General features: G+C 39.5%; 1 protein-coding gene across 2 annotated transcripts; it reads left to right on the plus strand.

Moving 5' to 3' along the window:
• Window positions 1-2,576: 2,576 nt before the first annotated feature.
• Window positions 2,577-25,456, plus strand: asz1 (ankyrin repeat, SAM and basic leucine zipper domain containing 1). Of its 2 annotated transcripts, XM_058387178.1 has the most exons (14): window positions 2,577-2,700; window positions 2,785-2,907; window positions 3,122-3,212; window positions 3,354-3,476; window positions 11,547-11,661; window positions 17,300-17,411; window positions 17,638-17,772; window positions 18,336-18,457; window positions 18,575-18,647; window positions 18,823-18,879; window positions 19,775-19,887; window positions 22,755-22,860; window positions 23,231-23,344; window positions 24,841-25,456. In XM_058387178.1, exons 2-14 carry the CDS (start codon window positions 2,800-2,802, stop codon window positions 24,991-24,993), a joined length of 1,422 nt encoding a protein of 473 aa, XP_058243161.1. In that variant the 5' UTR covers window positions 2,577-2,700; window positions 2,785-2,799; the 3' UTR covers window positions 24,994-25,456. The 2 variants fall into 2 exon arrangements, with proteins under 2 accessions (XP_058243161.1, XP_058243162.1); XM_058387179.1 differs by lacking the exons at window positions 2,577-2,700; window positions 2,785-2,907; window positions 3,122-3,212; window positions 3,354-3,476 and adding an exon at window positions 10,797-11,360 and having other exon boundaries at window positions 24,841-25,454.
• Window positions 25,457-26,121: the final 665 nt, after the last annotated feature.

Genomic DNA, 26,121 nt, shown 5'->3' on the forward strand with positions numbered 1-26,121 from the left:
AAGGCGGGTGGGGAGGGGAAACTGATTATGTTGTGGGAAAACGGTGAAGTATCCTTCACATCTAAATCATCTAGATCAGAGAGAGGATAGCCTTCACTCTCGTGCACAGCATCAATAAAGTAAAAGATTTTGCATTGATATATTGCACAGGCAGTTTATTTCTTAAATCCTGTCCATATTCATCAGTGATTCATTTATTGATTGGATTAGGAATGAATTTAAATGGACAACACTTAAGAAAAGGTAAATATGAGCCACCACATACCATTAACAAGGTGAATATTATCTGAAGTGATGCTACAGGATAGATAAGGCATTCGGCATTTGGTGCTCTGAAAATTAAGTCTAATGTTATCTGTCTAAAAGCATGAACATTAAACACAAGTGGACAGCAAATCTTCAGTAAGCCCTTCCAGGGTCACAGTGGATCCAGAGCAGAAACATCAGACATGTGGTGGAGATACACCCTATGTGGATGCCAGTCTGCTGGTTGGGGAGGAAACCAGTGAACCCAGAGGAAACACACATGGACACCAGGAGAACATGTGAAACATCTCTCTGACACTGATCCAAGCTCAAGATAAACCCAGAGACCCTGAAGCTGTGAGGCGGGCAACACTGCCTGTTTTACCCCAATCCAGGCTGTTTTTTCAGCCTTACTCTCAAAGATAAGATGTTAATAAAATGTAGAGCTTTGTAAGAACCTGTGTGATGTTAGGATTATTTAAGGTGCAGAAGGACTTATTTCAATCCCGACATAACATCATTTTAAAAAGCATTTATCTGGATTGTTTTATACTAAATGTTTTGGAGGCAAATGATGACAATAAACTTTGGTTATGAAAAAATGTGTTTTTTGAAAGGGCCCCTACTCAGTCTATAGCTTATCTATAGTATCTACATGTCATGACTTAAATGTAGGCTTTAATGAAAAGGACTGAAAAATACAAAACACCTCCATTCCGATAAGTCCAAATAAAAATTATAAGTATGCACAAGATCTTCATAGTAGATTTATTCATATGGTGGTATACATACACAAATACACATGTAAATGAAACAACCAAAAGTTCATACTGAGAAATATAAATAAGCTCTAAGTTACAAAATTGGTCAAAAGTAATTCTGTAGTAATTTGGTAAAGTTTAAGTGGCACAGCCTGGGCTTTAATAGATGTCAAAACAACATTAAAACAGAGTCACCTAGAGTACTGTTACTGTGTGAATTACGGTAATTTGGTGACACTGGTACGCAGACATATGGGTCAGACACCGAAGCTCTGATGTCTTTATTTCTTGTTCTAAAGATAGCCAACAAGATTACTAAACAATCTAGTAGAGTTGTTACGTAAATGGAATAATGTTTATATCGTGATTTCATGACTGTCATATGACATTGGAGGGAAGAGAAATCTTATACAGGAAGCCCCCAAAAAAGGGGCATGCATAAATTTTGACCACAATAGAGGTCAAAAGATTTTTTTGTCCAACTTTATCAAATAGCTAGCTATTTGATTTGTCTAGCTAGATTTCCTAGTCAAACAAATGTAATATTCCTTTTAAATAATAGTACATTCTGTGCATAAAGCTTGTTATTGGCCAAATATGCACAACCTGTAATAACTCAGGGAAATAAATTGCAAAGTAAAGTTGGATCAAAGCCTATTTCAAAAGGAAAGTTACAAAGACATAGAAAAAATAGGAAAAGAAGAAGAGAACTAGGAAGTTAAATGAATGGACCAGGGATTGGTTTCAGCAAACATGTGCAGAGGTTAATGGTGTGATCAATGATTAAATATATCTTTAGTTTTCTTTAGTAGAACAGGTTAATCTGTGACACGTTTACCCTGATTCACTTATATTTAGCCTGGCATTAATGTTTAATGTGTATACATATTTAATCATTCAATTATTTATCCTTACTGACCACTGCACTCTAGTTAAGGTCGCAGAAGATCTGGGGTCTATGCCAGAAACATTGGGCACATTGCAAGAACACAATGCACACACATTCACATAATTAGAATAGCCAGTCCAACTATGGGCAGGTTTTTGTTAGATAGGAAGAAACCCATGTGGACAGAACACATGAAACTACATGAAACTATATGAACCACAGGCTAAACTTAAAATCAAGACCCTGGAGCTATTATTTTTGTAAAATTGCAAAAAATACAGCGTTTCAGTGCTAAATTAGGCACATAATATATTTTAAATAAAATATAAAAGACAACAAAAGTAATTGTATATAGTAAAACATCATTTTTTCAATTTAAAAAAGAAATTGACCCCAATCTCCCTTTGTTTGGTCCAAGAAGCCCGGGCTGCACAAATTTGGGTGATTTATCTAATTTTATTACATTATAAACCTAATAAACGTGTCCCAGTTGTTGAAGTGTGTTTTAGCAAATTCATCATTTATGTGATTAGTAAACATAGGTTTTTAGGTTTTTCAGAAAGCCTTCCAGTGGACTAATTGTGTTAAGTTTATTACTGGAATAAAGAAACGTCAGAAAAGTTTCACCCATAGCATGCGTTTTTAAACCGCAGTTGACCTTTAGGCCGCATGGGGGCGATAGTCAACGACACTGAAACTGACCAAAACGTGTTTGTGAAGCATATTGTTTTTTTTAAATAGAATTGCTATTGCTTGAGTTGTATACAAACCGAGGCTGAAAAGAGACGACGTCATCGTTAATGTGTAAGAAACGTGTTAAACTCTCTCTAGTTGTATTTAATCACAGCGACATGCTGTAACTAGCTGACGTGTTTGTATGTGTTACAGTTACAGCACACAGACATGCTGGATAACGTTGACTATGCCTTTCCTGCGGGCGACGAAAGTGATGGAAGTAGTGATGAGTGGGATATTGGACATACCAGTTGCTCCAAAAAACTGGAACTCAAGGTAAAGTTATATATATATATACTTTTTAAAAAATATGCCCGGTTTCCGCGCTAGCTAAATAACTAGCAGTAGCTAATCTTTCGCCTTTCCGCCATGCCAATCACACATACACACACTGTAGCTGTCTTTTACACCAACTTTTATGTGAATATGCAGTTCTAGAGCATGTAACTGTCGTTATTTCATATTAGTTTTGTATTTTCATGTGTCTAAGTCGACATTATTCCCTGAGGACAATGTGACCGTCCTGAAGAGGGCCATTACAGCGGGGGACGTCGATCTCGTGCGGAAGTTACTAGACAGCGGTATGTAGCTTTACTAGCTCGAGACCTGTGTGTGTGTGTGTGTGTGTGTGTGTGTGTGTGTGTGTGTGTGTTTATAGAAGATCCGTTGCATATGTGTTTTTCTCGAACGCCAATAATGTCTCACTTTTTTTCTGTGGTTAGGTATGGACGTGGAGACACGTCTGGGCTTTGAGTGGACTCCTCTCATGTGTGCTGTCCATGTTGGTCACTGTGAGCTGGCCGAGCTGCTGCTGGACCGCGGAGCCAGCGCTAACTTCAGCAGAGGTGAAATGAAAGGCTACAAAGCAGTAATGTTAGTGAAGATTCAGGCTAAAGTTTGGCTTTTTGGAAGGTAAAGGTGTCAGGTCTCTTCATGTTCAGATTTCTAAGTGATGGTTTATTTTATTAAAAACAAACTCCTGAACACCTGAAATCTGTAATGAAATATTTCTCATATGATTAGCCATTATGGTGTTAATTGTTGGTTGGTGTTATACACCAAATTGCCGAAAGTTTTGGGACACCCCTCCAAATCATTGAATTTAGCTGTTGGTTTTCAGGGGTTGGGCTCGGCCCCTTAGTTCCAGTGAAAGGAACTCTTAATGCTTCAGCATACCAAGACATTTCGGACAATTTCATGCTCCCAACTTTGTGGGAACAGTTTGGGGATGACCCCTTCCTGTTCCAACATGACTGCACACCAGTGCACAAAGCAAGGTCCATAAAGACATGGATGAGAGAGTTTGGTGTGGAGGAACTTGACTGGCCTGCACAGAGTCCTGACCTCAACCTGATAGAACACCTTTGAGATGAATTAGAGCAGAGACTGCAAGTCAGGCCTTCTCGTCTATCATAGGTGCCTGACCTCACAAATGCGCTTCTAGAGGAATGGTCAGAAATTCCCATAAACACACTCCTAAACCTTGTGGAAAGCCTTCTTAGAAGAGTTGAAGCTGTTATAGCTGCAAAGGGTGGGCCAACTCCATTTTACATTCATGTGCATGTAAAGGCAGACGTTCCAGTTTTGCCATGGTTCGTAGGCTCCGCTCTAATTAATCCCAAAGGTGCTTTATCGGGTTGAGGTCAGGACTCCACATCCATGTCTTTATGGACCTTGCTTTGTGCACTGGTGTGCAGTCATGTTAGAACAGGAAGGGGTCATCCCCAAACTGTTCCCACAAAGTCGGGAGCATGAAATTGTATAAAATGTCTTGGTATGCTGAAGCATTAAGAGTTCATTTCACTGGAACTAAGGGCCCAAGCCCAACCCCTGAAAAACAACACCTGAATTCAATGATTTGGAGGGGTGTCCCAAAACTTTTGGCAGTATAGTGTGAGGCAGTACTCAGGTTAATAAATTTGTCACATCTTAGTTTCATCCCTAAAGAGTGGAAATTTTTTGTTTTGTAATTAAACTAAACCACAAAAGCCAGATCAGATAATGTTCAATGGAAATGAAGGTAATAATTATCTGCCAAGTGCATCATCAACAGGTACTTAAAGTGCACTTTTTTTGTCTGAAATTTTAACACTACTCACGCTATTTATACTACAGAATAGTTCATAACTATGTGATTTGAGAGGCACCTAACATGTTTTTCCATCCATATTGCACATACTCTCTATATGGCCAAAGGTGCATATAAAATATATAAATTGCTGCCGCAGGCTTGGAAGCACGCAATTGTATAGAATGTCTTTGTATGCTGTAGTTTTGCAGTTTTCTTTCTCTGGAGCAGAGAGGCCTAAACCTGTTCCAGCACAACAATGTCCCAGTGAACAAAGTGAGCTCTAAGAACACAAGGTTTGATTGGAAGAACTCAAGTATTGTTTAGTTTGTGATAATTATTTTGTTTTGGATCTTTTTAAGGAACTGTTTGTTTTAATCTCCAAAGTCTTACCATCATCCATTCTTACTAATCACTGATGCAATAACTAAATCATAGACCCAAGTCACATTTTACTTCAGTTTCTATATACACCGACCAGGCATAACATTATAATCACCTGCTTAATATTGTACTGATCCCCTTTTGTTGCCAAAACAGCCCTGACCTGTCATGCACTGTGTATTCTGACACCTTTCTATCAGAACCAGCATTAACTTCTTCAGCAATTTGAGCAACAGTAGCTCGTCTGTTGGATCGGATCACACGGGCCAACCTTCACTCTCCACGTGCATCAGTGAGCCTTGGCCGCCCATGACCCTGTCGCCGGTTCACCACTGTTGACCACTTTTGATAGATACTGACCACTGCAGACTGGGAACACCCCACAAGAGCTGCAGTTTTGGAGATGCTCTGATCCAGTCGTCTAGCCATCACAATTTGGTCCTTGTCGAACTTCGCTCAAATCCTTACACTTGCCATTTTTTCCTGCTTCTAACACATCAACTTTGAGGACAAAATGTTCACTTCTTCTTCTTCTTTTTCTTCTTCTTCTTTCGGCTTTTCCCTTCAGGGATCGCCACAGCGAATCATCTCTCTCCACCTATCCCTATCTTCTGCATCCTCAACACTGACACCCACTAGCTTCATATCCTCATTTATTCCATCCATATACCTCCTCTTTGGCCTTCCTCTTTGCCTCCTGCCTGGCAGCTCCATGTCCAACATTCTCCTACCAATATACTCACTCTCCCTCCTCTGGACATGTCCAAACCATCTTAATCTGGCCTCCCTAACTTTGTCCCCCAAATGTCCAACATGAGCTGTCTCTGTGATGTACTCGTTCCTAATCCTGTCCAACCTTGTCACTCCCAAAGAGAACCTCAACATCTTCAGCTCTGCTACCTCGAGCTCTGACTCCTGTCTCTGTCTCAGTGATACTGTCTATAAACAATACAGCATGGCTGGTCTCACCACTGTCTTGTACACCTTCCCCCTGATTCTCGCTGATATTTTTCTATCACACAGAACTCCCGACACCTTTCTCCACCCATTCCAACCTGCCTGCACTCACTTCTCTACCTCTTTCCCACACACTCCACCACTCTGGACTGTTGACCCCAAATACTTAAACTCCTGTACCTTCTTCACCTCTTCACCCTGTAATCTTACTGTTCCTCTTCCCTCCCTTTCATTCACACACATGTACTCAGTCTTACTGTGACTGACTTTCATTCCTCTTCTCTCCAGCGCAAACCTCCACCTCTCCAGGTTTTCCTCCACCTGCTCCCTGCTCTCACTACAGATCACAATGTCATCTGCAAACATCATTATCCAAGGAGACTCCTGTCTGACCTCCTCTGACAACTGGTCCATCACCATAGCAAACAGGGAGGGGCTCAGAGCCGATCCCTGCTCCAGTCCCACCTCCACCCTGAACTCCTCTGTCTGACCTACAGCACACCTCACCACTGTCCTGCTCCTCTCATACATGTCCTGCACCACTCTGACATACTTCTCTGCTACTCCTGACTTCCTCATACAGTACCACAGCTCTTCTCTTGGCACCCTGTCATACGCTTTCTCCAGGTCTACAAACACACAGTGCAACTCTCCCTGACCATCTCTGTACTTCTCCATCAACATTCTCAGAGCAAAAATTGCATCTGTTGTGCTCTTTCTGGGCATGAAGCCATACTACTGCTCACAAATTTCCACTGCCTTCCTTAACCTAGCTTTCACTACTCTTTCCCATAGCTTCATTGTATGGCTCATCAACTTTATCCCCCTATAGTTGCTGCAACTCTGCACGTCACCCTTATTCTTAAAGATCGGCACTAATACACTTCTCCATTCCTCAGGCATCTTCTCACTCTCTAAAACCCTGTTAAACAGACTAGTTAAAAATTCCACTGCCGCCTCTCCTAGACACTTCCAGACCTCCACCGGGATGTTGTCAGGACCAACTGCCTTTCCACTTTTCATTCTCTTCAAAGCCTTCCTGACTTCATCCTTTCTAATCTTATCTACTTTCTGTTCCACAGAGTTCACCCCTTCTACTCTTTTTTCCCCTCTCATTTTCCTCATTCATCAGCTCTTCAAAGTACTCCTTCCATCTCCTCTGTACACTCTCCTCACTTGTGAGCACCTTTCCATCTCTGTCCTTAATAACTCTAACTTGCCGCACATCCTTCACATCTCGATCCCTCTGCCTAGCCAACCTGTACAAGTCCTTCTCTCCATCTCTAGTGTCTAACCTAGTGTACAACTCGTCATACGCCTACTGCTTGGCCTCTTCACTCTGTGGTGTAACTCCTTGTATTCCTGTCTGTTCTCTTCAGTCCTGTCCATGTCCCACTTCTTCTTGGCTAACCTCTTCCTTTGAATACTATCCTGAACTTCCTCATTCCACCACCAAGTCTCCTTATCTTCTTTCCTCCTTCCAGATGACACACCCAGCACCTTTCTTCCTGCCTCCTTGATCACTTCTCCTGTAGTTTCCCAGTCATCTGGCAGCACTACCTGACCACCCAGAGCCTGCCTCAACTTCTGTCTAAATTCCTCACAACATTCCTCCTTTTTCAGCTTCCACCACTTGGTTTTCTTCTCCATCTCTATCTTTGACCTCTGCTTACAGACCATCAAAGTCATCCTACACACCACCATCCTATGCTGTCTGGCTGCACTCTCTCCCACTACCACTTTACAGTCACTAATCTCTTTCAGATTGCCTCTTCTACATAGGATGTAGTCTACCTGTGTGCTCCTACCTCCACTGTTGTAAGTCACTCTATGCTCCTCCCTCTTCTGAAAATAAGTGTTAACCACAGCCATGTCCATCCTCTTAGCAAAGTCCACTACCATCTGTCATTCAAGGTTCCTTTCCTTAACTCCAAACTTGCCCATCACCTCCTCATCACCTGTGTTCCCCTCACCAACATGTCCATTAAAATCTGCTCCTATCACCACTCTCTCACCCGTGGGAATACTCTCTATCACCTCATCTAATTCACTCCAGAATCTCTCTTTCTCCTCTAACTCACAACCTACCTGTGGGACATAACCACTAACAACATTCAACATCACCCCTTCAATCTCCAACTTCAGACTCATCACCCTGTCTGACACTCTCATCACCTCCAGAACATTCCTCACAAACTCCTCCTTCAGGACCACACCTACCCCATGTCTCTTACTATCCACACCATAATAAAACAGCTTGAATCCTGCTCCTATACTATGAGCCTTGCTACCCGTCCACCTGGTCTCCTGTACACACAGTATATCCACCTTCCATCTCTCCATCATATCAGCCAGCTCTCTACCTTTCCCTGTCATAGTACCAACATTCAGAGTTCCTATTCTCAGTCCTACCCTCTTACCTTTCCTCTTCTCTCTCTGTCTACGCACTCTCCTTCCTCCTCTACTTCTTCTCTACAGTAGCCCAATTTCCACCAGCGCCCTGTAGGTCAACGGTGCCAATGTCGGTCGTTGTTAACCAGGGCCTCGACCGATCCGGTATGAAATTTAGAGTACTGACGATTCGCATGGTTAAATTTGGCAATGTTTTACGCCGGATGCCCTTCCTGACGCAACCCTCTCTATTTATCTGGGCTTGGGACCGGCACAGAAGTCACTGGACCCCATGGCTAGATTACAAGTGAACAAAATGTTCACCTGCTGTCTAATATATCCCACCCACTAACAGGTGCCATGATGAGGAGATAATCAGTGTTATTCACTTCACCTTTCAGTGCTCATAATGTTATGCCTGATCGGTGTATCTCTCTCCTTAAATTAAGAGCTGTGATTGTGTAAAAGCACTGAAGCAGGATTGGGCAGGCTATCGTTGCACTGCAATGTCAAATTACATGTCTTGAAAAATGAGTAAAATATCTAGAAGTAGGGTTTTGTAACTTTACATTTGGTTTCTTGTAAATCTAGTAATAAAAATACTAGATAACATGGAGTCTATTCAAGATATGTTAAGATATCATTTTCTTCACCATGAATGCCACACAGTCTGTTAGTTTTTCAGTGTGGGTTTTAATCTCTGATAATGTTGTGATAACGGTGCTATGGTCTTAACAGTAACGGAAACGTCAGCTTCCTGTTGTGTACACTATGGATGTGTCCTAAACCACAAAAACGATTCCTATATAAGACATTCCATACCAACTCAACTAGAGCCGGTTCCCGTGATCTCAGATTTTATTAATATTTAGTGCATGATATACTCTTTATAAGGGACAGACAAATCATAAATCTTGTAGTGATCTGGCTGTAAGTTTTCAATAATAGAAATGAATAAGGAAGTTATTTTATCAATTGTTTTGAACAAATGAATCTTTCTTCACTGTCTGGTTGCTTTATTTTTTAATAATCTTACAAAGCAAATGGGGACACTATCTTTTGCCTCTACTTTTACGTACAATGGTTTGAAAAAAAAAAAATTTAAAATAGAAAAACTATAGACAATTCTCTACTTACTGTACTAAACAATGCTTACTTCCTATCTTGTTTTCTTTCTTGTATCTTGAATTATATTATGTGTGGGTTAAGCCCACTATTTTTCAATCACAAATAAACACTACATTTTCTTACAAACACAAGACAATATTGCTGAAATTGGAAAAATGGTATGTTCCAAAATGATTTGGAGAATGCCAGAGCTATTGTTGTGATCCTGTCAACAAACACAAAAACCCCTTTAAGAGCTGGTAGTGTTACATTTGCACTTACTGATCTCTTGGAGAAAAAGAACAGACACAACTCTGAGAAATGAAATTATGACCAAGATATCAACTGTCGCTGGCAATAACCCCAGTACAAGGGAATCAAATAAAAGTGATTTAGATGAGGAGACTGAGATGTCTCTGGAGAAGGTACTGACAAGCTTTACGTTGATCCGTGGGTCATATGGTCCATATACACTGAATGACCTTAAGTTCATGGACACCTGACAATCACCCTCTCATTTGGGTCTTCCCAAGTTTGTTGCCACAAATTGTCAGTGATGACTTTGTATACTCTAGTATTAAGGTTTCCCTTCACTCAAAAGTAAGCAACCCGAACCTGTTCCAGCATGACAATGCCCCTGTGCACAAAGCAAGATTTAAAAAAAAAAAAAGTCATGGTTTGCTAACGTGTGAGTAGAAGAACTCAAGTGGTACAGAGCTCTGACCTCAAAACCTTTGGGATGAGCCGGAACACCAACCGCACCCCAGGTATTCTTTTATGACCATACTAATGCCTGTGGCTGAATGAACACAAATCCCCACAGCCATGTTCTAAGACCTAGTGGAAAAAAGATTGGAGGTTATTCTAACAGCAAAGGATGGACTAAAACTGGAATGGGTGTTCAACAAGAGCAACTGGTGTGATGGTCAGGCGTCCACATACTTTTGCAATATAGAAGAAGTTATGTGGCATCTTCAGATGGCACACTGCATTATGTAAGTAACAACACACTATGGACTGCTGTTACACAAAAATAATGCTGGGGTAGGTTATTTTTTGTAGAATAGCATAGGCTGGAGTGTTTTATTCTGCTTATGTCTCAGCATAAGCAAATTTTTTTTTAAATGTTTTTGACGTGTGTGAATGACATTTAACTCCCTGTAGCTACTTCTAATGCTTTTAAGGCTGAAATGACTGATTTTGCTGAAAAGAGAGTTTGCTTTTCATATTATTTTAGCCTAATGTGTGTGTGTGTTGTTTTAATTTTAGCCCAGATCGTTTTCAGCTTGCTTCATCTGCCTTTACTTAATAGTTGTGACGCAAAAACAGGGTTATTGAAAACATCCAATTAATCTGCTGGTGTGTGTTCAGTTTACATGCTGGTGGGAAACATGAGTGAAGTAATTTAGACATTTCCGCATGTCCAGTCTCAGTGTGTATATAAATGTCTGTGTGTTTGGGGGCTTTGGAAGGAAATAATTAAATGTGAAACAAGCCGCCGCTTCGTAGCTTGTGTTCTGCTTAGAGAGAGAAGAATGCAGCAGTGATGGATAATGCCAGTACACAGAGCGTGATGCTGGCGTCATTGCGCTGGCCCAACACTGGTGCTTTATTTATTTTCCCACTCCACTGCAGACACAACCATTCTGAGTCTGCATCCTTCCCTCAACCAGACTTACTCATGTAGCCTAAACCTGCCTGTAATCAGAGCAACTACATCTGCAATATGATTGTGTGTACACACTGCTTTCGCACACAATTGTGTACATGATTAGGCCTTTGGAAACGTTCATTCAAGTGGATTTCACACTTAATGCAAAATGTTAGTTATTGTTTCTGGAGTTCTGTGGTTGCTGTTGCTTTATGATATCATATTCACTGTTCTTGTAAAACATTTCTAGTGTAACCTCAACTGTACTATCAGAAGTACTTTAAGTACTCTCTTACTGCCAGACTGTAATCTTGAGCTTGTTTTCCCTTACTCTCTTTTTTTTTTGCTTGCACTCAGATCATTATACTGTGCTAATGGCAGCTTGCACTGCAAATTCTACCACTGAAGAAAACATCAGCAAGTGTGTGGCTCTACTGCTGAGTCGCAACGCTGACCCAAATGTCTACAGCAGGTAAGGGGTGTGTGTGTGTGTGTGTGTGTGTGTGTGTGTGTGTGTGTCAGTCAATTGTACTTACATGAATAGGAATATCTGATTGCTCTCCAGAAAGAGTTTTTAATAGAAAAACAGCATTAAAAAAAATCAATAACTGAAAAGACTTGAGCCTTAAAATTGCCTTATTTACTAAGGTTAAGGTTTGTATTAGTACAAACCTTAATAATTGTCACTGGAATTATTAGTTAAGGTTTATACTAATACAAACCTTAGCATTAATACTCACTCTGCATTAACAGTTGTCATTGGAAGGCCCTCACAAGGGTTATGAGACATATGTATATCTGCATGTATGAAATGTGTTCATGAGGGGTTTTGAATATATTTGTTCAAAGGCTCATTTAAAAGCAATTTAGATTAATCAATTTGTACATTCATAATTAAAATCCCAGGTGATAGAAATGCTTAAATAATTTGTCTGGATATTAAGGATAATACAAATACAGGGTACAGATTTTTCATGCTGGATCTTCATGGCAACATTGCATATACATTTCTATGAGTGTTTGTTGGCCAGGCTTTTTATTTAATCTTGGTACTAACCTTCACAGTGGTTTTGTTACTAATCTACACCAGTATTCTGCTTCTATTAACTATCTTCTTATGGTGAACTATTTTGGCAGTGCAGATTAGGACAGAACACCATTTGGATGTAGCCACAAGCAGTGGTCAGCTACTGTAGGTAAAAATGCTTAGTATATGGCATTGGGTAGTGAAGTTCTGGCGTAATATTTTCAAAATTATTACTTTTCACAAAACTATGCTCAAACCACCCCAATGTTCTTCTCCATTCTCAATAAGCATTTTTGCACATTATTTTCAGTTCATTTACATTTTATATTTACAGTTACAGCAGATTCCCTTATCCAGAATAACTTACAACTGAACTTGGCTTTGAAGAAGCAATTGAGCAAATAATTCCTTTAGATCAGGAAAATTCGGTTGACCTGATGATAGAGAGTGGTGCGGTCATGAGTGGATGTAGCAGAAGGTCTTGAATTGCCAGATTGGTGTGATTAACAGCCACATGCAGTCTAACCCTTGATTATCATTGGGGGTTTTTTGGAGGGCTATTTTTAGGTTTAGCAATTTGTTTGAAAGCTATGTAAATACCATACCAAAGACAGAACCTGTCATGACAAATTGCTGGCTAATATGTGTGCTACAACGTCTTGTGCAACCCAGTATGTTCAAGTGCTCAACTGTTTTAAAATGCCACTCAGTTTGCCTCTAGTCATCAGCCACCACTGTTTGTATTTAGCTGTCATTATATGTAATCTTATTGCACCTTGGTATATTCGCATACCAATATGCAGTGGAAACTCACAATGATTTGCAATTACTTTTGCTGAATCTTCGGAAACATTTGGACAGAAACAACGTTTGATGCTTGTAGGAATGAGGATGGTGATCGTGCACTTGTACTGCACCCACAGGCACTAAGTAGCTCTTCCACTGACCCCCAGCTGCACATCATCTGCAGCCCAAGCACACAAGTGCACATGACCCAGTATCAACAAGCACTTTGCTGTGTTGACTGGTATGAAAGTGGTTGTATCCTGTCCAGACAAAATATTTGAAAAGTGGTAACAAGAAGCAGAGGGAAGTGGCTGTGTGATGACGGTTGTGAAGCACTGCCCTTCTTCTCAGTCTTTTGAAGACTACATTTGACTGGCATTTGACAGCTACATGCCAAAAACAGGTTTGGTAAACCACAACGTTATTATTGACATCCTGCATGTCTTTAGCATTTCCTGTAGGATTTTCTTCCATCCATGGTGGTAATCTGAAGGCCACACATAATGTGTCATTTGGGGAATGTGGAGAACAGAAGTCTCAGAGTTGCTCTCATACGTCAATTTTGTGTAATATTTTTGAATGTTGCTCCATTATAAGTGATTAAAAATATAAAATGAGGTGGTATTTGCATACTGCTTTTGTTCAGAACAGCATGATGCCTTAAAAAATCATATTTTTTTCCAGTTTATGGATTGAAGTGTTTCCAGTTACATCTCTGGAAAGTTGTATTCTACATTTTTTATTTAGTAGGCTTTTGGGAGTGTGAAATTATTCCACCTTCGCATTGCTCCTTGACTCTTCTGTGGATGAGAGTTAACCCTAGTGCATTCTTCACCACTTTTCACAAGCTGTTCTACTTGCCCCTTAATGACCCTGGAATGGGCTGTGCAGTTAACTCCACAATTATTACTTTGTATTTTGATATTTTGGCCTTGAACACACATCTTTTTAAACCTCTGTTTTGGATTGTCTGAACATTGGTCTCCGTGAATATGAACACAGCTTGTACTTGGGTCTGCACTTGTTCAGATAGTAAAGTAACCTGAACATTATCTGATCACATCATTTGGTTTCGCAACACACATTTACCAATGAGGGGCAGGGGAGCGTTGTGCACCACAGAAGAGGTGAGGTGCCTTACTATATAACAGCATCCAAAAAAATGAAAATAAGTTAGTCTTGTTGTGTTTTACATGTGCGATAACAAAGATGAATGAAAATGCAGCGGGTTTCGATAAATTCAAGCTGTGGGTGGGCTGAGCCCAATCACACACTGGTTCAGACCACAGCAAAAGTGCCCAGTGTGAAAAACACCTATAGTTGTGTTTAAAAAATAGCAGTATGTGAATAAAAGTGCAAATATTTTAATAGCTTTTATATTTCAAATGTAGAGAAAATATTACAGATTCAATTCCAAAAGAAAGCATGAACAAATTTGATCAAGTCTGCATTATTCCTTTTACAGGAAGCAAAAAAATAAAAACGATTATTATTGTGTTCTAAAATACGACAGTGTTAACACATTTCTCTTCAAACACTTGATTCTTGAAACTGATTCTTTTTCCAAGATTTAACTTTTTTTTTTTTTTTTTTAAATAAATGATTATAACTTTAATAATCTGTGTTGCATGGAGTCAACCAATTTCTGGCATCTAGAAACATGTATTTCAGTCCAGTCCCTGTGAATTTTTGGGTTATTTTTAATGTCACCCCACAAGTTTTCAATGGGGTTGAGGTCAGGGGATTGAGCTGACTACTCCATTACCTCAGTTCTTTTTGCTGGAACCAAGATGTTGCTCACTTACCTGTGTGTTTGGGCTTGTCGTCTTGTTGAAACACAAGTATTTTGATGTATTCAAACTGATCTGTGGTCCCTGGTACACGATAAATAGGCCCAACGCCATGGTATGAAAAACATCCCCATAGTATGATTTTTGTGCCACCATGATTTAATGTCTCCATCATGTACTGCGGCTTGAATTCAGTACCTGAAGGTCGCCTGACATACTGTCGGTGACCACTGGACCCGAGAAGAACAATTTAACTCTCATAAAACCAAAGAATGTTACTACATTTCTTTTTGGGACAGTTGATGTATTCCATGGCAAAATTTTAACCGATTCTGTTTTAACAGTAGTTGCTTGATCTTGTTGCCATTTCAAAGCATTTGAGATCATTTTAGCTGAGCAACCTATACTTTGCTGCACTTTAAAAAGTTGATTGGAGAGCGGAAGATGTATAATCAAATTACGTTGTTCCTCAGGAACGGTCCGTTTTACTTATTAATTCAGAAGGCAATATACATTGATCAGGCATGATATTATGACCACCTGCCTAATATTATGTTGGTCCCCCTTTTGCTGCCAGAACAGCCCTGACCCGTTATGCACGGTGTATTCTGACACCTTTCTATCAGAACCAACATTAACTGGATCACACGGGCCAGCCTTCACTTCCCACATGCATCAGTGAGCCTTGGCCGCCCATTACCCTGTCACTGGTTCACCACTGTTTCTTCCTTGGACCACTTTTGATAGATACTGACCACTGCAGACCGGGAACACCCCACAAGAGCTGCAGTTTTGGAGATGCTCTGATCCAGTCATCTAGCCATCACAATTTGGCCTTTGTCAAACTCAAATCCTTACGCTTGCCCATTTTTCCTGCTTCTAACACATTAACAAAATGTTCACTTGCTGCCTAATATATCCCACCCACTAACAGGTGCCATGATGAGGAGATAATTCACTTCCTCTCACTGCTCACAATGTTTATGCCTGATCAGTGTCCATCTACAAACAATTATTTGCATATAAAATACTGCTAAGAACTGGTTTATCAGTTTACTCATGTTATACTGCTATTTATTTGAACACAACTTTAAATATCAGCTTTAGATCAAGAACTAACTGACTTTTTTGTTAAGTTTCCACATAAAACAAGAGCAATGAAGATATAAAAAAAAGGATGATGTGCTAAGTAACCTTTAATGATATCTGAAACACTTTCGGTTATCTTGAATTTGATTAGATTTTTCAGCCATACTATAATATTTATTATTATAGGATGAGAGTCCCTTGAGAGTCCCTAGATGAATCAGTTCTTGTTTGCATTATTCTCCCAGCATTCCCAGAGTTTATCACTTCCCTGTATTACTGATTTTCCACCAGCTTCCAGAGCTTTCCAAGCTGACACTGTGGCTTTTAATAATGTTGAATTTTAGGGAAATTATTTTAGTTTATTCTCACAAATAAATTTTTGGATTAGGACTACAGATCGTTTCAGAGCCCGTAGGATTGCAATTGCAGTTGAATAGTTCATAATTTCAGCAATAGAGACTTCATGTTGAAACTAAATAACTATTTATGGTTGTCATTCTGATCTATTTTTTCTTAACAAGTTTCATTTTCGTTCTGTTTTAATCGACTGGTTGATGAAGTAAACATTTAGACGGATATACGTCTCTTATTTTCTCCAGTAACTGTAATGTTTTTACTATTGCCTTCCCCAAAAAAGAAGAAGATTGGCATCAGTGTTTTTGAATCGTTTGATTGATCTGATTCAACAAACCTCCTGAATTGATTTAGCAAACTTCCTGATTATTGTTGCCCTACCCTGGGAAAAGGGTTATGTAAGCCATCGCACAGTTTGTCACAAGAACATTTGCGCAGATAGTGTCATGTTGAGAAATTAATGTGCCCTCCCTCACCTGTACATGACGTTGTAGTGTTGAAGTTTGGATGCCTGTTCTCTGGGAAATGTCAGGTATCGTGATAAATGGCTTGAGGCTTTTCCCATAGACTTGCAGTACAATCACACACACAGGCCTCACCGTGCTGTGTAATGTTTGACAAGAGCTTCTGCTTTCCATTGCAGTTCCATAAATATGAGTCACATTCACACATCACAGGCTAATTTCCTTTCCCCATGATGGAGCCTGAAGTGTGAGGTGAAACAAGATGAGACAATAGCGCTTTCTTTCGTCCACCTTCATCAGTTCAATGTTTTTCTTAGTTTGTAATGTAAATGTAGCTGTAGCACTGATGTACAATAGAGTGAAACGTTTCAGCTAGATTTTAGGCATTAGTGTCAGAGTCAAATATTTTACTAAAATAATTCTAAACACCCTGTCTCACCCTGTTAACCTTTTCTTTCATTGCAGGTCAGATTATTTGTCCCTAGTTTATAGTTTAACTTGGTGTTAAATTGTACCTGATTGGACTTGGACTTAACCCATGAACTACCTTTCTATTGTGAAACTCAGCAAAACAGTTTGACTTCCTTTCCTTATGCCTAGGAGTCGCATGACGTGTCTCATGCTGGCTGCCAGGGACGGTTACTCTCAGGTGATCAATCTGCTGGTGTCCCATGGAGCAGAGCTAAACTTTCAGGATGATAGCGGCCACACGGTACTCTTCACACATCAGTCATGCTTCTTAATCAACTTTCGTAAAGTAAATTCAATGTTTAAAGTTTGCCTAGCAGGTCAGACATTCGTATATGTATTGATTAAACACAGTATGTCTCATGTCTGCCAGCAGGTCTTAGTGCTGTCACACTTGACAAGCACCCTTCTTTAGGCCAAGCTTGTGTTGTATGCAGCAATAACTAATGAGACTCTCTGGTACAAATTAGGCACTCATGTTAGCTGTGCAGTACGGGCATGAAGCTGCCGTTCTAAAACTACTACACCTCGGAGCTGACAAGTCCATTAAAAGCAATGCAGGGTGCACAGCAGCTGACCTGGCCAGATCATTCAAACACCTGCTGGTATGTGACCTATGACCTCAGTCATGTGACACTTTGCCTTAGAAGGAATTATCCATTAGCAGCCATTATCCACTGAAGAACAAATAAAAACTTTGCTGTTTATATGTTTCATGTTTAAACAATCATCACACACATGCAGCGATGTATGAGGAATTGTAAACTGGAATTATTTGAGATTTGGGGATTCATTCTGTATTCCAGCCATTCTTTAACACGCTGTTAGCTCTTTATTTAAATGCAGTAACTTTTTTTTCATGACCATTTCCTTCACAGTGCACATTTATATTGTGATTAGATTTAAACATTGTTTATTGACCTACTTGATTTTGAGTTTTAGGGCCTTCATTTCTAGCTAAAAAGAACTCGATAACTATGATGGTTTTGATTGTGTTTTCACCGCTGTAGCCAAATTCAAAAATCTTGCCCAGTTTGAGAACCAGGGCTGTAGGTATCTGATAGAGGTTTGTGAATATGCATGACTCTGAAGGTGTAAAATACTTAGTTAAGAGAATTTTTGTTACTGTTCTGAATTACTGTTTAATATTAAACCAAACTCTCAACAGATCTGCAAGATTCTCGACTCTCCAAGTGACTCCATGGTTAATGGTGCGCTGCCCTCCAAAACAGAAACAGTCAATAAATATCTCAACCAGAATCCTGAACCTGTATCTGGCTCAAAGGAGAGGTACATTCCTACCCTAGGTTTTGCAGACTGTAGCTAGAATGCCCTCTAGTGGTGATAAGGAAAACTGGCGCACTATAATATTGTAATATGGGTACACGGAATTTGATTTGCTTGCAGTTGTGGTAAACTAGGTGATATTGAGCTGCTACTGCATGGGCTGAATCTGGAGTACCTCTCGGACATCGTGATGGTGAGTATAGTTTCATATTATACAGATTGGATCACAGATCATGCCAGAAGTCTTAAAGAAGATTTTTATGCTGTTTTACACTTAGATGAGGCAAAATCATAATACATGAACATATATAGGTATGTAGGTATGGACTTTATTCTAAGAGTTTCTCATTTCTGTACACGTTGATCAGAAGAATGACATCACATGGAGCCACTTGTTGATTATGGAAAAGGAAGAATTAGAAAAGGTAACTTTTAACTTTACAATGAAACTAACACTTAAAAAATTTGTTGGCAAAATAGTTCATGCCATATAATAATGCGTGTTATGAACTGCCCTAAGAAGCAATAGTTCAGTGGGTTGGGAAGTTTCTGGGACCAGTCCAGTGTAAAAACCTGCTGTTATTTGGGCTTCTTGGGGTGACCAGTATAATCATTTGTTCTTTTAAGGTTGTGCTTTTCGAACATTTTCTGTAGCTCTACCCTCTGGTTTTAAATTTATATATATGTGCTTAACTATTTTGAGAGTATGCTAGCTGTGATACTCTGTTAGTAAAAAAGGTCCCACTAGTCTGTTCACTAGTCTGTTTACTAGTCCTGCAGTTGTCTATTATGTATAGCAAAAACATTTGACCTTAAATAATAGCTTTCTTAAAAAAAAACTATATATATATGTATGCGTATGTGTGTGTGTCTTAATTTCTGTAAAATACAATGTTCGCAAACCAGAAACCATTATTTCCTCCATTCCTTAAACATAATTTTGTGCACACCATTTATGCCATTTTGAGCACACCATGAACCTTTATTTATCTTTATTTTCAGCAACCTCAGACACAGGCAATAACTCAGCTTCACAGAAATGTATTCTCTCTTTTCTACACTGTCTTCAAACTTAGATTACTACATGCTTTCCTTTTATTGGTTTGCCTTCACAGCACCTTCATAATTATGGTGTTTTATGTACCTTGAATGTATAAAAGGGAAATAATTAGATTGCACTGTGTGCAAATAACATGGAAATTAACAACTAATGGGCAGAAGCTTATTTCATGCAGCTGAGGTTGCGTTACCAAATGTAGTGCTCAAATCAAAGTTGTGATGAATAAGGACTAATTCTGGTGTCCTAATTCATCTGTACAGATTGGAGTAACAGACCCTGAAGACCAAAGGAAGATTCTAAATGCAGCTCAAGAGATTCACCTTGACAGAATAGATCTGGACTCCTTGATCAAGCTTGACAACATAGACACTGGGTAAGATTCCAGCTTGTGTACTCTTATTAAGAGAGAGGTTATGAATCACTGACTCAGTAATTAGTTGTCCAGTATTTTTTTTTATGTGAATTTGTCTTATCTATACATAATGCAAAAAGTCATGCAGAAATTACATTCACCAGAAACAGATCACAAATTTTAGAGCGGCAGCAAATGGGTTTTAAGTAGTGGCCATAGACAATTGCTCTCTCTCTATCCTTCCTGACTGATTTGTCTCTAGTTTTTTTTGTTTTGTTAGGGTCACTATATCATGAGGTACCTACAACTTGCACAGGTAGTCCAGCTCCTCCAGGATGGCACGTCATAATGGAGCACAGAGAAGATACCGCGAGATGGAAAGCTGATAATAGTCAGAAACAGACTCCATGAGGGTGGCATGAGGGCCAGTCATCCTCTAGTGGTATCTGTGCTCACAGCCCAGCACCGTGCTGCTCGATTGGCATTTACCAAAGAACACTAGAATTGGCAGGTCTGCCACTGGGGAACGGTATGCTGATGGTGTGGGGAGTCATATCCTAGGAGGGTTACACAGACCCATGAGCTAGCCAAATGTACTCTTACTGGGCCTCATGTGGCCAGAGTGTATAAGCACTTTTTGGTTGACTAAGGCATCACTGCCACTGACTGGCCCTCATGTTCCCCAGATCTGAAACTAATTGAGAAGCTCACTGATCCCCTGACCCAGGTCTGGGAGGAGATCCCCAGGACACCATCCGCTATCTCATCAGGAGCATGCCCAGATGGTCATGAGTTCATACGGGCATGTGGGGGTCATACGCACTAATAACTTACATTTTGAATTGTTGTGATGAAATTCGTACAAGCTGGCTTAGGCTGTAATTTCATTTTTTTACTGAATTAGAGTATTTATGGTGTGAATCCAGGCCTTAGTGGGTTGATGATTTTGGATCCAATTACACAGTGTATTTATATACATCACGTCAAAGGGAATCAAAGTGAATTTTCAACTTGATTCTTTAATTCATCGACATCCAATGTGTGATTTATGTGTTTTCTTAATTTATTTGAGCTATAACAGTAAAACTACTGGCAGCTGAAGTGAATAACATTGATACCATCCTGTCAAAATGAATGGCACATGTCATGGGGGGTATATAACCGTCAGTTCTTGAAGCTGATGTGTTGGAAGCAGGTAAAATAACAAGTGTAAGGATCTGAGTGAATTTGACAATTGTAAAGGAAAGACTACTGGGTCAGAGCGTCTCCAAGATGGCAGGTCTTTTGGGGTGTTCCCAGTATGCAGTGGTTAGTACCCACCAAAAGTGGTCCAAGAATGTGTGTGTGTATATAATATGAAAGGTTATACATATACACTCTTACAGTCGTTCTGCTACTCTAAGTTTTGAGTTTATATTTTATTCATCTTAAGTAAGAGCAGAATTCATCTGTACTACACGGACAGTAATCCCAAACTTGGGATTGAACTGCGTACCCTTGAGCTGTGAGGTGTCCATGTTAGTTATTAAAGGGCTATCTATTGCATCCACACATTTAAAGAACCCACCACTAGATTTTGTACTAGTTTAAAATGTATTAGTGTTATTGTCTCTCTTCTATGTGTGAACTCTCTGCATTTAATCTTAGACTGAGACACAATATCAATATCTCCTTTTAGACCAAAAGGAAAATGTACTCTCAGACTTGAACTCCACCTTTTGAGATTTCCATTGTTTGAAGTAGGATGACCCACTGTGTCCACAAGGTTTCCAGACAAACCTGTCTTAATGGTTTAAGCTCTAATAATGATTTGTGAAGTGAGGAATGAGTGAGTGCGGTTTCTTCATTCTCATGTTTTGACGGATGATTCTGAGCAGTTTGCTCATATGCCATGTCTTACCTTAACGAAGCTAATCAATCTGTGATTTTCTTTATTCAGAGCTAAGGGGCTTCCCTGAGGGCATGGGGTCATCCAGTAAATTCCACATTTAATCCTGTCCTGATAGGTAGTCTATAAACACACACTAAAGGCATGTCGGGTTACACAGAAATCCAAATCCAGAAATTTCCTGGCTAATGGGATGTGCAAGAACACATACTTTTTCATTTGAAGTTTGTACAACACATGCCTGCCCATGTCATTTCCCTGCAGTGCTTTAAAATATTTAATTCTACAATTAATTTTAAAAGCTAAGAAATGATTAAGAATAGGTAGAAAATATGTAAAATGATGCCAGACCAAAAACATTTACTTGAGGGATTGCGTTCAGGAACATGCTCTGATCTTGATTATGACATTGCTGGATTTTTGGATTGTTGTCTGACTATAAGATGATGGACGTGCTCATGGTGTGTGATGTCACAGTGGCTCTTAACCAGCCTCTTAGTCATCCAGCACAAGCCTATCTCTCATTTGGTCAAAGAAAAACTAACAAAGCAACACTATAAGCCATCTCTTCATTCTGGCAGAGATAGTAACTCCAGAGACATAGACACTCCTGACAGTGTTTACCACAGCTTCAGACAGACTGTTAAGAGAAGAAAACGGCTGCTTGGAGAGATTTTCTGTTAAGATAGAGCTGTCAGCCATTACAGGGGTTTGACATGCTAAGTGATGGAAGAAGTGCTTCAAGAATTCTATCACCAAACGATGCTACACATCATTGGGAAAGTATTTGCGTAGATTACAAGATTAGCGGCTAATACTGGTTGATAGTGTTGTAATTATTTTGTACTTTTACACAAATCTGTAATCCTCATAATACTTAATAATATATAATGCTAAAAATGAACATTTCTGTGCCCATTCCACCCCCTCCTCATTTACAGTCTCATCTTGTATTGTATTCACTGATTCCAGGGTTTGATGCTGTGTTTTTGTCTTGCAGGAGTGAGGAGCTGTATAATTTTCTGATCAGCCTGAGGCAGCAGTGTTGTTACCTAACTGAGACAGTGCAGGATGTCATCAGCAGGTTCCCCCGCAGTACCTCACAGGTTTGCATGCACACACTCCCTTAAGACTCCCTTCAAACTTCCATCTCCTTTATAATGACTAATTACAAAGCCCATTGTATGGGTTAAGTGATACAGACATAAACAGCTTTTTAATTCATATCAGGAAATGGAAGCAAAAAATTACCTGTAGCTTGGTTTAACTGAGTTAAACTGCTTTCTACAGATTTGTCCTATTTAGAGTATTTCCATAGTTTTTTAGTACAACACTCCCATTTTTAGCTTACGATCTATTTTATAAACAAACAAACACATTTTTTGTTGTATCATTTCTGCTATTCCAAACCAAAACTATAGCCAAATCTTTTAGACTATGTTGAACCACTTTTTCAAAGGATATTTGTTCTGGCAGCTTGTTCTCACTTGGGATCCAAATAAGGAGGCTCAGGCCATATGCACGGAGCTAGTGGCTCAGACCGGAGACCTGCAGAAAGAAGTGCTCTGTCTCAGGGACCTCCTCGGCAAGGTCAGCAGCATTTTCAGGTTTCTTTGTATAATCTGTCTAAATTGAGAATCCACTCAGGACAGTGTGTGACGGCAGAAACCTTCGCAGCTCATAACTCAGAAGCAGTGCAGTCTCGTGTAGAGAATTGGAGCGTAGAGGGCAGCCAGCGTGCCCTCTGTGTCAGGCTGGAATCTGACAGTGAACGGAGGCCATGTGGTAAGAGAAGACCCAACCGATCTGGTTTATCTTATCTTCTAACCCGCTTAAGGGAGAGAGCCAAGCATTTCTACAGGTCTCCCCAATCACGCCATAGTTGAATTGGTATAGACAAACCATGAGGTGTCTTGATGTCCCTTCTTAACCTCTTTATTAAATCAACTGTATGTGCAAGAGTTTTCAAAGTTTACACCATCCAAAAAAAAAACGTCATATCTTTTAATGTCCAATGAATCTGATTTAGCTTAGATGCGTATACTTTTATACAGAGCATTGAGTATTTCTGCCAGGGAAGATTTTTTGATTGTTGGTTGTTTTGTTGTATTTTATTTTCTTACAATTTGGTCATTTTATTCTTTCCCCTGCTGGTTAAGAGAGCACTACCCAATCATGTGCATCTGTGAGATCTTCAGTGAGGGCAATATAGCAACCCCTCTAAATTCAACTACTCTATGATTTTGCATTAGAAAAGATTAATTAGAATCACCTAGCACATTAATCCTCATCCTTATGTTAGTCCTTGTCTGGCAGTTAGTTGTTGTGGAGAACTGGCTAGTGGCAATGGCCAAATTGAGAGAAGGCGGCTCATGGACATAGAGGAAATGATGGAGGATAGAAAGTATAGTGGAAGATTTAAAAAACTGCATTTTAAAGGCAGTTTCCTTGGGAGACTTATAGAGTTGCTCAGTTTCTTCAGACCCCAAAGTCACTGCTTCATCTTAAAGAAATGTTCTGTTATGATGAGTTGTGACCAAATCAGCATAGATAGCAGTTTGCTAAATACTATCATGCTTGGTGCAGTAACTGGAGGATGAAGGTCTAACAATGAGTAACAATGGGTCCACATTTCAGATTCTTAATTTCACCTAAATTTTTCCTAAATTCACCTGTATGTCACAAGAAGAGCTGATGAGAAGTATATTCTGTGTCCCTGTAGTCCATGGTGATTGTTCTGGCATTGTCTGGTGCATTCCAGTCTGTTCTGTATGAGATCAAATACAGTGGAATGATAAATACTGAGGAATATAAACAGATTGTAATTCATTATCCTGTACTTTTTAAAAATAGACTGTCTGGTAAAAGTTTGCTGGAAGCATTACAACTGTCACTCAAACACATTGCATAGGGACACTAGGTTTATTTATTTAAGCTCCTTTTCAAGTCCATTGCCATTTGACCGAGCTACGTTGTGTTAAGCATGAAAGCCTTTTTGGTCAATTTCAGAAAGTTACTAATGAATGTTGCTGCATCTGACCAATGATTGTGAATGACCATTTTAATGTTGTGATGCTCTTCTTCAGTTGGATCCTGTTGATTACACCTTCCATCCTCCTCTGCCCAGTCCTCACAGCAGCATGAGGAGACGAGTTATAAAGAATCTTGCTGTGGTTGTGCTTGGAGCAGGATTACTGCTACTGCTGTCACAAGCAAGACACTTCAAATCCTACCTCTGAGAATAATTCTGTTTTCAGTTTTACTGTTGGCATCAGTATTTTCCCTTTTCTTTATATCTTTTGTTATTATCTTATTTTATTAACTGCCTGTAAACAAAGATTTTCCTCAGAGTTTAAAGTTGTTAATGGTCTATTATGATGGCTTGCTTTATGTTAAATTGCAGCTGATCATTAGGAGCACAAGCATTTTGTTCTCTGTAACCATTTTGCACCATATCATTAAAATATGTTCTACTTAATGTTGCATAGATTGACAAATATGTCTTTGCTTTCATAAAAGTTATACGTAAGAATGTGTGAGTGTAATGGTCATTCATGTTTGTGTGTTTTTGTTTTCTGGGAGGTAACAGAGAATGCACATACAAGCTGCTGTCTATGGTGCTGAAATGCCTTTAACGGTTAACTAAAAACATGTTCGAATTAACTCCTTTACCTTCTGTCTAATGTTTTATTTTATTTTAAACTATAGTCAAGGGCATATGATGGAAATGTAGTTATATGTATATATTTAGAGATCTCTGGTAACTATCAAGGATGCTAAAGCTCATGAGTTAGCCATTTACCAACCTCATGTTTATACACAACTAAGCTTTTACATCTTTACAGTGCAGCACCTTCTTGCCCTATTTTAAAATGTCTGTGTACTTATCACTACACTTAAATTTAGCTAAACCATATAACTTTTCTCATAGTCTGCCTTTCTGAACACTTGTTCAACAATCTCTGTCACTAGTAACACAGCAGTGCGTCAACAATAAATAGGTCCGGAGTTATGATGTAATTATGACATAATTAGCCACATCTCTCAGCATCTTGTTTTAGCTTGAAGACGACCAGTAGCAACCTGCTACCACAGAGGAAGCATATAGTGCAGTGATAATGTTGATTGAGGATGGCTTATCTGTTATTGGTGGTATAAGCTTTGTCCAATTTAGCCATAGATCATATCAGCACAATTATATTTATTTCAGCTTTCATTAGTGCAATCTGAACACATTTAGAATCTAAGTAGCAATAATACATGTGGCGTTCATCAGATTAGTTGAATCAAGGGTGGAGAAAATAGTGAAATATGCAGGATGGTGAGTACTCCAGGACCAGGTTTGGAAACCTTTTTACCAGAAGAAG

Source organism: Hemibagrus wyckioides, linkage group LG04 (assembly GCF_019097595.1).
Source record: "Hemibagrus wyckioides isolate EC202008001 linkage group LG04, SWU_Hwy_1.0, whole genome shotgun sequence".
Classification (NCBI taxonomy): domain Eukaryota; kingdom Metazoa; phylum Chordata; class Actinopteri; order Siluriformes; family Bagridae; genus Hemibagrus; species Hemibagrus wyckioides.

What these genes read in the sequence shown, in the direction of transcription:
- asz1 (XM_058387178.1), top strand. Translation starts at nt 2,800, where the DNA reads ATGCTGGATAACGTTGACTATGCCTTTCCTGCGGGCGACGAAAGTGAT. An exon ending in CCAAAAAACTGGAACTCAAG is followed by an intron (nt 2,908 to 3,121) that starts GTAAAGTTATAT and finishes CATGTGTCTAAG; the next exon opens with TCGACATTATTCCCTGAGGA. An exon ending in AGGATGATAGCGGCCACACG is followed by an intron (nt 17,412 to 17,637) that starts GTACTCTTCACA and finishes GGTACAAATTAG; the next exon opens with GCACTCATGTTAGCTGTGCA.